Source organism: Pantherophis guttatus, chromosome 2 (genome assembly GCF_059756535.1).
Source record: "Pantherophis guttatus breed Tessera chromosome 2, ASM5975653v1, whole genome shotgun sequence".
NCBI classification, from domain to species: Eukaryota; Metazoa; Chordata; class Lepidosauria; order Squamata; family Colubridae; genus Pantherophis; species Pantherophis guttatus.
The window spans coordinates 150,982,819-150,994,549 of NC_142064.1; the positions used below are offsets into that span (position 1 = coordinate 150,982,819).

Here is an 11,731-nt window from a genome sequence, read left to right on the forward strand (position 1 = left end):
TTGTTTTTTTTCTCCCACCTCTGCCTACTCCAAACAATTGTCTATTTCTTCTCTTGATGCTGGTCCTCCGCCTCCCCCACCCCCGCCCCATCAGAGCCACATTTCCTTCTCGCAACACGGCGGGATCTCCGCAGCTAAGCACTACCCGCGGCCAGCCTTCCTTCCCCTCTCCTCACGTTTCCCGCCATCTGCTTCGCAAAATCCGTCCCAAGGTAAGCCATCGCAGGATTTCAAGCCTCAGAAATATTGGGGACAAGACGGATCCTGTTCCCGGGGGGGGGGGGGGTGCAAGCTATTCGTTTTTTTCTCCGCCCCCCTCCTTTTCCGCACTGCACCCGGCCGCCTAGATAAACCGTGCCTCGTTCGTATATTTTTGCGTTGTGCAGAGTTGCCGCACGTCCCCGCGGAGAGTTCGGCGCAACTGAAGGAAGCTGAGAGCTGCCCAGAGTTTAAAAATTTCACTTTTTCCCCTTTTCCCACCGTCGCCCCTCCGCCCCGTCTCTCCCCGCTCGCTCGGCTCCATCCCTGTCGCTTTCCTCGGCAAGACTCCCTCGGCGGAGTCGCTACAAGTCAGCCTCAGGCTCTGCAAGCCAGCCCCGCGATTCTCATTGGTTTGGTTTCAAGAGGTGGAGACACATGAGCCGGTATTAAAAATCACATGGGTCCTTCAGGCAGTAGCTTATTCAGTTGTTTCATTTGCAAGGGGTGCAGCTGTTAGCAGCGGACCTTCGGCATGCTTGTCTGGATCTTACGCTCTTGTTCATAATAGTCATTCATTGCGTAGCTTAAAACTCACCCGCAGGTAAGGAAGAGATTCTTTTTTTCCGGAGAACATCTTAATTGTCTTTTTCCTAAAGGAGAAAGAAACAGAGCCTGGAAAGCCGGGCAAATACTTTGGGACTGTGGATACTCGATGCAGAATTCCAATCCCACCATAATATTTCTGAGTGTCGGGGGTGGGGAAAAAAAACCCACCCAAAACAGTTTCTGATTGAATAGAAGCGGAGCGATTTTTCTCTTCCTAAACTCCTCCTTTAGCGGCTGCTTGCAATTCTCCTTTGGATAGTTGGCGAAGTAGTTCCAGGTACTTTCTCGTTCATAATCGCGGCGATTTATGCTCTTAGGTTTCACTGCACGAAGCCGACTTTGCAGTGCTTGCTCTGCATAGAAGTTAGCAAAGAAATCTGCTAGTTGCTCTCTTATTTTTTGCTGTTTCCTTTTTTTTTTTGCCCGGGATTACAAAAATAAAAAAAAAATGCTGTGACTCAGGAAAAGATCATAGCATCTAAGCCCTTAGGTTTGCCCAGTGCTCTCTTATCTTTCACAACAACCTAAAATACCACATGTTGACTGTTCTTGTTCAGCATGCACCAAAGCCTTGAGTGGATTTTTCCCTTCCCCCCCCCCTTTTTTTTTGAGAAGAAGAAAGAGGAAGAGAAGAGAGGGAGAGAGAGATGGATGTTGTTATAGGTGCCAAGAACTGGAAGCAAAAAAAAAAAAAAAAGCTGGTGAGAGTTTTACAGCTCGGGAGAGATTGCATCACATTAACTTGATTCATCAGAATTTTTTTTCCTCATTGAGATTAAATAATTTTCGTTATGCTATAAAGCCTGTTACAGATTTTGCCATCTGAAAATAGTTTATTCTTGGAACGTTGAGTTGGGATCAGCTGCTTCAAGCTTTAAGGACAACTGTGAGCAATTCAAACCTCTTCTTATCATGCTCTTCTCAGCTCGGGTATATTTCTGCTTTCCGGATTGTGCTGGGTCAGCCTCTCTCTAGGCATATGTGTATACAGCTGCAGCATATATGCTATACCGTATTCAGTCCTTTTTCTACATTTCCATCTTACAAAATGTGGCTTATCAGTGACGCCTGTCATTTGTAATTACATCGTCATCTTCATCTTATACAAACAAGCTGGCTAGGTGCGTTGCCAGCATTGCTGGCACTTTTGTTTTTAAAATGCTTTGATTATGTCATTAGGAGAGAGGGAAAAAAAACATAGAATGGAGATGGGATGAAGAGACAGCCAGTACTGGGAGACTGCAAAGAGTCTGGCAGACTTAGAAGAAAAGAGCATTGATGTGAATGCTCTGTTCAGAGTCATTCTGTTTACTCAAAGGAACAGGCAAGGAGCAGTTAGCTTCACTTAGCAACATGTGCCTTGAACAGCCTCAGTAGAGGTGTATGCTGGCAACTGGGAAATAACTGCTATATGCTCATTAACTATTTCTCCCTCCCTGGTCCTTTTAGCAACTAAAATCTCTCACCAGCCTCTCTGTGCTGTGTTTTTGCTCCAAAGGTTCTATGTAGGTGCAGTTGATTTAGATTCAGAACCTATCAGCTGTACCTCTTTTTCTTGATACTGTCCAACTGTCAACATGTACTTCCAAAGTCTGAACTGGGGTGGGGGGCGGGATGGGGGGAGTTGGGTTAAACAAAAGATTCCCTTTCCTTTTCTAAAGCTGCAGAAGGGTTTAAGAAAAGGCACTGAGCTGATCCATGAAGCTAATCCCAGACATTTTTTTAAAAAAATTATTGGGATGCAAAAGAATCCGCTCTACGGTATAGTTCTGTAGCATGTAGACTCACAATTCAGTTGGTGTTTTATCCAGGTGGAGTGTGGGATGTCTGCTGGTGGGCAAGAGAAAAGAGAGACAGGTGGGCTCGAGGGACACACACGCTTTCTGATGATATGTGTCTTGGTAAATATTTGCAGCTATATGAGGAAAATGCACTGTCAAGCATAATGCTTGATACCCTATTTTGGATAACAGGCTAATGTGGCTACATCGTTGAATGGATTGTGCATTTGATAGAAGAAGAACGGAAAGATGTTTCTGCAGCTAAGAAATGATCATTCTGTTGTTAGAAACGGTTTCTTATAAAGCACCTTGCAGAGCATTTTTTGCCAAAATTTATACCCATTTTGTGCATTTGGAGGAGGACTGCTACACATGACATTGAAGAACTTTGCTTTGTATATATGTGGTGTATGTGCAAAAAATGTATCTTCTAAATATTTCCAGAGCCTGATTCTGCCTGGATTGGTATTAGAAGCCAAATTCCTTATATGCTGCTCTCATCCTTATCTGGAGATTGAGTGTAATTGTTAACCTCTGACCCCATGCCTTTTCTTGCTTCTTAAAGGAATGTAAATTATGGAAAAATAGCCAAGACTGTAATAAACTGAGTGTGATGTGCCAACCCTTTATTTTCCAAAATTTTAGATGAGGTCTCAGAGCATCGTAGAGAGTTATAGTCCAGTTTTTTTTCCTTGAAGGGTCACTTTATCTGACCTGTGTGGAGGCTTTGCTTCCAAATATGTAGCGCTGATGGTGATTTGAATTTGAATTTGAACAAATGCCCACAAATCAATTTTGGCTTTGTAAAATCTTATTCTGTATAGACATCCTATGACCCATGCAAAAAAATTTTTCCTTTAAATCCAAGGATACTTCTGTCTCACATCTCTTTCTCTCTCTCTGTTTTACAACCTGAGAACTAATGTGTGTTTGAGAAACCGTGGGTTTTTGGAAGTTACCAGAACAGAACGCAGCAAAAAGCTTGCAGATGACAAATTTCAGAAAGTTACTAATCAAAAACCAAGATAGAGTTCTGCTTATCCCTCTGCTTTATATTTTCTTCATTCATCTATTTAGAAAGAAATATCTCTAAAGTACATAATATATGCAGGTGGAATCCAGAAAATTAGGCAAAAGTTTGTATAATGTACAAATCGTACAATATGATTAGATGGTCGTAATATCTAAGAATATTCCCTTATCTTGTTAACATTCTAGATTACTAAAACGTATGGCATAAACTGATACTATGGCACACAAATTCTTAGTCTGTGTAATTTATTTGATATCCTGCCTTTCCTCGGGAGCTCAAGGCAGCTTACATGAAGATCTCCTTTCATTTCATCTCCACAGCAACTCTTTGGAATAGATTGGGCTGAGAGAAAGTCACTGGCTCAAGGTCATCCAATAAATGTTCACAATGAACTTAGATTTGAACTTGTCTCTTCCCAGTTGTAGTACAACACTTTAACCACTATTCCACATTGGAAAAGCTTTGATATTTCACTTAAACCAGTGATTTTTTTCTTCTTCTTCATTTAAGTCTCTGTGTGGGATTTCATACTGTTCCTTTTTAAGGTACTGCATAACTATAGAAAAGGGGCTCTGAATAAGAGGTTGCCGTAAAAAATAAAAACAATCAATGCAGCACTACTAATGCATTGTCACCTACTGCATTTTTAAATCTTTGGATTTTTATGGAAAATGTGAAATGGATGTATTTCACTAAGGAAGAAAACCGAAGGTTTGCTGTGGTTTCAGTATTTAGAAAGCTACAGTCCCATATGCTGGAAATAGTCTACTTCTAAGTAAGCCTGCATGGGACTCCTGATATACCCAGATTAATCTTCTGATTAACCATGCTTAAAATTATGACTTTTCTGTTTGCAACATGTCGTAAATCATGATAGTTGTAAAATGGATTGTGACCAGACCCATTCTTACTACTTTTTAATGGTGGTCATTAAGCAACTGGTCATAAATTGAGGACTACCAGTATATGCATATATGTATGAGTATTGTTCAGCTAGCTGAACATGATTTGCCAGTCATTTTCGGGGAGGCGGGGAAACCATAGCTCTTTTGCTCTTCAGGTTCAAGAACACACACTTGTCTTGTAAAATTCTGTTCTGGTTGAAGGATATTTTAACAGCATTGCTTGGGAAGAGTTAAAGGCATAAGTCATCAAAGAAGACTTAAATGAAGAAGCAGGTTTTTAAATATGCAGGCAGTGTGATGCAGATTAGCTGCTAATTGGTTGTATTTTGTGGCTTGGATTAGAATTTGGATCCCAGTCAGGGTCCTTAATTGTTGTATGTCACTAATAAGGCAAAATCAGGGCTATTCTTTATCTTGGTCATTAAATGCTTTGCATTTCTTAATCCCAATATTTTTTTTATCTATCTATCCATCCATCCATCCATCCATCCATTTTTGCGTGGACAGCAAAGGATACATGCTTATTCAGTTATACCCATTGTCTTAAAAATGCAAGTTATTAAAATATATAACCTTCCCTTCATAAAGTTATTCTTGGGTCTTGTTCAGGTTTCCATTAAATATTTACTGCATTTCCAATACATTTTGTAGTTTTCATTCCATTAAAATAGCTACCATGAAACTACTTTGCTTTCACAATCAAAATAAAGTTTCACGAAAATAATAAAAATAATATTCAGTTATTGCTTTCTAATACTTTTTAAGAAAAAGCTTTCAAAGGGAAATCAGACCTGTTGAAAATGGATTAAAACAAGAAACTAAGAGTTTTCTATTCCAAAATCTCAGTGTTGTGTGAAAGCAGAAAACTTGGCATGGGATATGGGTTACAGTGTAATATTTGGTCTTTAAAAAAGAATTCCCTTTGATATCACTTGAAAGGTTTCTAGCAGTCTTAAGCCAGATCTGACAAGCTGAACCTCCAATACCAAAATGCTATCAGAATAATCTTGTTGCCGAATGATTTCAAAAGGCTTGCTGTCTTGTTTTGCAAACAGGAATTATATGGCATCCCTAACACTTTCTGAGACATATACAATTTTAGAATAATGTCATTATGGTACTTTTAAACATTCGATCTGTGTATGTTAAAGGACATAGATGTTATACTCAGGATATTTGATGTTGATTTTCTTTTCAGGAGAATTTGATTCTACAGCTATGCTAAGTTACCACTGAATAAATTATGTGTTCCTTGACTAAACAAAATTGAGCATGCCAGGAATAAAAAAAGAGGTTGGGGGGGGAAGAGAAAGAGAGATAAGTTTCTAGCATTTGCTGATTCTTTTTTCCTTCTTATTACAGGTCATGTCTCTTCCTGGTAGATGATTAGTCGTGAATATCAGAAGGTTCTCCTTGGCATAGTCACGGATTGACGGAGGCACCAGCTTCTCCCTCAATTTTTTTTTTCATCTGAGTGTGTTCACAAGAACATTTAAAACTGTTTCTCCAAAGAGTTCTGCAGAAACTCAGACTGTTTTCTAAAGCAGAAGCACCAGAGTCCACGTCGGAAGCGATGGGCAGCGTGCGAACCAACCGCTACAGCATCGTTTCCTCGGAAGAGGATGGTATGAAGCTGGCAACTATGGCAGTGGCCAACGGTTTTGGGAATGGGAAGAGCAAAGTACACACCAGGCAACAATGCAGGAGCCGGTTTGTCAAGAAGGATGGCCATTGCAACGTCCAGTTCATTAACGTGGGTGAAAAAGGTCAGCGATACCTAGCAGACATTTTTACCACCTGCGTCGACATCCGCTGGAGATGGATGTTGCTTATCTTCTGTCTGGCTTTCATCCTCTCCTGGCTCTTCTTTGGTTGTGTATTTTGGTTGATTGCCTTATTGCATGGGGACCTAGAGGAAACGGACAAACCTTGTGTGTCCGAGGTGCGCAGCTTTACCGCAGCCTTTCTGTTCTCCATTGAAACGCAGACCACTATCGGCTATGGCTTCAGGTGTGTCACAGATGAGTGCCCTATTGCAGTCTTCATGGTGGTTTTCCAGTCAATAGTTGGCTGCATCATTGATGCCTTCATCATTGGCGCTGTCATGGCTAAGATGGCGAAACCCAAAAAAAGAAATGAAACTCTCATCTTCAGTCACAATGCTGTGGTAGCCATGAGAGACGGAAAACTGTGCTTGATGTGGAGGGTTGGCAATCTGCGCAAAAGCCACTTGGTGGAGGCACACGTGAGAGCCCAGCTCCTCAAATCCCGGATCACCACCGAAGGAGAATACATCCCTCTGGATCAAATAGACATCAACGTTGGGTTTGACAGCGGGATAGACCGTATATTTTTGGTCTCGCCCATTACAATTGTCCACGAAATAGACGAAGAGAGCCCTTTATATGACTTAAGCAAGCAAGATATGGACAATGCAGACTTTGAAATTGTAGTGATATTGGAAGGCATGGTGGAAGCCACAGCTATGACCACTCAGTGCCGTAGCTCATATCTATCAAATGAAATCCTGTGGGGCCATCGCTACGAGCCGGTCCTGTTTGAAGAAAAGAACTACTACAAAGTGGATTACTCCAGGTTCCACAAAACATACGAAGTGCCGAACACGCCCCTTTGCAGTGCCAGAGACTTAGCCGAGAAAAAATATATCCTCTCGAATGCAAATTCGTTTTGCTATGAGAATGAAGTTGCCCTTGCGGGCAAAGAGGAAGAAGACAGTGACAATGGGGTGCCTGAGAGCACGAGTACAGACACTCATCCAGAGATGGACCATCTTAGCCAAGCAGGGGTGCCCCTAGAACCAAGACCTTTAAGGCGAGAGTCTGAAATATGACTGGGGTGGGGAAGAATACTTTCTGCAATGTTTAAAATGTATCTCACCATAACGGGCACGCTGCATTGAGAAGTGGCTGCAAACAGGTTTTCAGTTGATGGTACTGTTGGACACAGATGGGCAAGCAGCCCTAAGGAGTCAAAACCTGAGCTGGTTTTCAAGTGCTGTCTTCAGAGTAGGTACAGCAAGGCGTGAACTTGGAACCTGAAGCACTATGTCTATTAATTGCTAAAAGGCACATACGTTGTAGAATAAATTATGTATATATTTTTTTACAAAACTTGAACTTGCAGGCAAGCTTTGGTTGAGCTCTATTGTTCGTTATCCATTGTTTTTCCTCCCCAAATGCTTCTCCCTTGGGAACAAGAACACTTTCAATGGCATAACCAAGGCAAGAGTTTGCCTTGTGTGGTTTTTTTTTTTTTCCTTTTAAAAATTGCTGCTAACTACTTGAACACAAACTGTAATTATTTTTGTCGCAGTTTAATACTTGTTTCCTTTTCTCTCTCTCTCTCTATATATATGTATCGTTTCAAACAAACAAACAAAAAAAGAGGGGACTCCCCTCCAGTCTTGAATTTGTTTATTTTAAAGCTCTGTCCATCAATCAAGTGACTGGCGAACTGGGAAATCTGTCTGTTAAGGCCAGTAGCTCAGTACCTAGAATCAATTTCTCTCCCTGACTATCCAGTTACAGGAAAATTCTTATGTAACACAAGGTCATGTAGTAGTCTATAGCAAGCTTTTTTTTTTTTTTTTTTTTTAAATAGTGCTTGGAAATGGCATGAGATTCATTTCACCCAATATATGTTTTGATTTCCAAACTACCTAAGTGAATACCAAAGAAAAAAGATGCACACTTTTGCACAGTGGACTTTTTATTTAAATATAACAGGCTGCTTTCGGACTATTTTTCATCCCCTTCAGGTCCTTCATGTGTGTATTTTTTTTTTTACTGCACCTTATTCCAAAAGTCAAGTTTAGAGTACAATTAACAGTCTTTTTTTTTTTTTTTTGGCTCCATTGCCCTGGTTTAGGGAAACCACCACCATCAAGAGTTGCTTGATTGTGACAGGTAACAAATCTAGATATAGGTAGTAGATAGATAGGCTTCCGATTTTTTTTTTAAGGAAAAGAAAAAAAAAGTTGAGTCAAGGGAAGCAAACACCTGTTCTTTCCTGTTTGTTAAACACCAGAAAACTGTGGCATAAAATTGAAGGTTAAGCCATGCATACATTCCAAAGTAAGGTCTAGGATGTAAGCCTATAAGAGAAGCAGACTGGCATTTAGGGGAAATGAACCATTACATGTAACCAAGGGTAGGGTTATGCTCTGCCTAAATTACATTTGTTAGAGATCGGCAAAGTGTTTGTTCAGCCATGTAGGTTAGGGTAAGTACTGGGAGCACAGTTGCCACAGGGTCTCGGGAGAGAAGAAACTGGCATGGAGTAATCTGATGCAAGGTTCGCCGTGCAGTGGTTTTGTGTGTTTTTTGGCATAACTTCCCCTTACCAGAATAGGAGAACAGAAAATGACTGTGCTGTTATGCTCTGCTCAAGGGAACATTTGTTTGAAGTGAACAATACTGTAAAAGATTTCCCCTCGTTTTGGGGTTTAATTAGTGATACGTCTTAGGGTGATCAGTGGGTGCAGTAGCTCTACCAAAGCCTTTGAACCATGACTTTCATGGTATTTTTGGGTCCCTGGCCAAGAATGCTGTAACACTTATTTGTGCCTCTAAGATCAAGTGTACCCATTTAGCTGCCCCCTTAGAGTCCTCTCCAAAGGCCGAGAAGAAGGGTGTCACGAAAGGATCACACTCCAGATTCTTTTACAGTATTGAATCTCACTGTATGCCATTAAAAATAGCTTGTTCTGGTCTTGTACTGTTGACTAAAACAGCTTCAGCAAGGTTTGGGTATCCCGATTGCTCTGTCTGGAGACGGTGGCGTTTTCCCAGAGAGGATGGAATTTAAGCAGAGTATAGATGGATTTGAAGCTCGAGAAATTGTTAACTGTAGACAGTTTTTTTGTTTGGTTTTTGCTCTTCCTCTTTATCCAAATATTGTTTCTATACTATAGACTGAGGCTAACTCTTAAGAAAACAACCATGCTCTATGGAGAGAGTTAAATCCGCATGGCAACCTGACTGGAGCCCAGTCAGGGAAATAAATGCAAAGCAGTTGAAGGTGATTTGTGCTGCTATAGTGATATATATTTTTGCAAAGGAAAATAAAGTGCAAACCAAAGAGTATTTAGTAATACGTTAAACGAAGTGAGGAGGAAGCTACTCCAAAAGGCACAAAGTTCCCACTTGCAGGACTTGAGGCATTAAGTGGAAAGGTGGATTGACAAAGTGTTGAATATATATTCATTTTTAAAACAAACACAGAAAGGGATTTTTCTAAAAACCATAAATATTCTTTTTTGGCACAGAGTTGAGATTTCCAAGATGCAGGGTTTTATGTTTTCAAATTTTTAAAAACAAATAATGTACATTTTTATAAAGTTTATCAAGTATTTTTTCATATTTAAAGCCAAATGTAAATAGAAGTCCATTTTAAAAAAAAAAGAAAAAGAAAAAAAAATGACAGGAGATAAGGTCAAGTTGGCATCATTTAGAACCTACGATGCTGCTGGTTAGCATGGTTTTTAGCAAATATTTGCAAGCCTTATGGGGTTTCTAATGCAATGAGTTTTTTGTTATTTATTTAGGCATGGATGTTTAACTTTATTGTGTTTTTTTCTCCTTGCTATTGGCATTTTTTTCATGTCAGATTGCTGGAGACTTGATGAGAGTGAATAATCAGTTGCACTCTTCGTTGGATTATAATTTTTTCTTCAAGCAACCCTTTGTCTTTCCTTGTATATGTGTCTGTCTGTGTGTGTATGCGGGAGGGGGAGGGGAATTGCTCCAAAGAAAATTCTTACATCATGGTACCTAATGGCCCTAACATGTCTCTATAATTATTTTTAAAATAAAACAAACAAAAGCATGCCTGAGGAGATGGTCTGGGTCCCATGATCCTTCTGAAGATATACAAATGAGTTATTTTTATAATAAGGGCAATTATGCCTAATCATAAAGGGCATTTGTTCAAAGAGTTGAGATAATATAGATCTGTAATGCAATCATTGACCACTTACACTGATGGGGGAAATTTCCTACTGATTTTGCTGGAATGTGAATTGCTCACTCAAGTCGCCAAGCTGCAAACATGAGGTCAGGGACAAACAGTAATTTTCCTATTCCCTGAAAAAAGAAAGCCAAAAATACTTGAATGGGGGCCCTTCATATACGGATCTGTTTTACACAAGGCACCCTCGAGAGAGAGAGAGAGAGAGAGACGATGAATTGCTATTGCTACTGTCCTCATCTGTAGTCCGGTGTGCAAAATTAAATTTTTAAAAAAATACTGTTAAGATCACTCTATTTTGGTTGGGGGCTAAGACATAGTTAAACCACAGTTGCTCATCCATCCCTTGCGCATACTTTTGGCCAAGACAAAGGGTTCTGAAGTCGTTATTTTTGTCCTCTTATGTCCATTTTGTGTGTGTGTGTGTGTGTGTATGGGGGGGGGCAATTAACAAGGTAAAACAGAAGTACTGTAACGTCTTTTGGAAAAAAAATGTTGGCTGCTGTTAACTGTTTTCAAGTAGCAGAGGGCTGCGTAGTTGCCATCCCACAGGCAACCTGAGAGAATTCCTTTTTCTTCTCATAAAAGGATTTCTGTCCTGCAGCTGTTTGTAAGGTGAACAAAACTATAGGCATTTGACAATCCTTCTCCCTTACGATTTCCTTACTTGCAGCCTTTTGTATCAAAGTCTTCCTAATGTACTGCACAATTCATGGACTGTACAGATTTTTATATATATTATGTCTTATTTTATTATTTCTAAATAAAGAAATGAATATTCTTGCACTTTTTATATGTTACTGTTTTTTTTTTTTTTTAAAAAAAAACAACCCACAAATTATTACCACGGTTAATGGCATAGTCGCTTATACAACTATACTTCTTTTGGGCATAGCTGACCTTGCTTCTTGAGTTCGCTGGGCATTCGTGTCCTGTGGAAATAGCAATAATTGGCTCTTTATAATAGCTGAAAAATAAAATACATTTAGGAGGTTAATGCCGTTTGCTGCTCGATCCTCAATTCTACAACATTTCAAGAAGATGCGCCAGGATTGTATTTCCTTAACAGCTTTCTACTAGTGCTGAGTCCCCTACAATTGCAATTTCTTGTATTTGTAGACAAAACAGAATCCTCCTTCTTCATTACTTATCATAGATGTTATACAATGCAAGCCTTTCTGGTGGTTTCCTTATCCCCTGCCTTTCCCCGGCCAGGC

General features: G+C 40.0%; 1 protein-coding gene across 1 annotated transcript; it reads left to right on the forward strand.

Annotated features, from left to right (window-relative positions):
- Positions 1-673: 673 nt before the first annotated feature.
- On the forward strand, positions 674-11,300 carry KCNJ2 (potassium inwardly rectifying channel subfamily J member 2). Its single transcript, XM_034412714.3, has 2 exons — positions 674-802; positions 5,889-11,300. The coding sequence occupies exon 2, from the start codon at positions 6,100-6,102 to the stop codon at positions 7,375-7,377; it is 1,278 nt and encodes a 425-aa protein (XP_034268605.1). The 5' UTR covers positions 674-802; positions 5,889-6,099; the 3' UTR covers positions 7,378-11,300.
- The last annotated feature ends 431 nt before the right edge of the window (positions 11,301-11,731 follow it).

Excerpts from the sequence above, each read along its gene's own strand:
- KCNJ2 (XM_034412714.3), top strand. The coding sequence starts at position 6,100 with ATGGGCAGCGTGCGAACCAACCGCTACAGCATCGTTTCCTCGGAAGAG.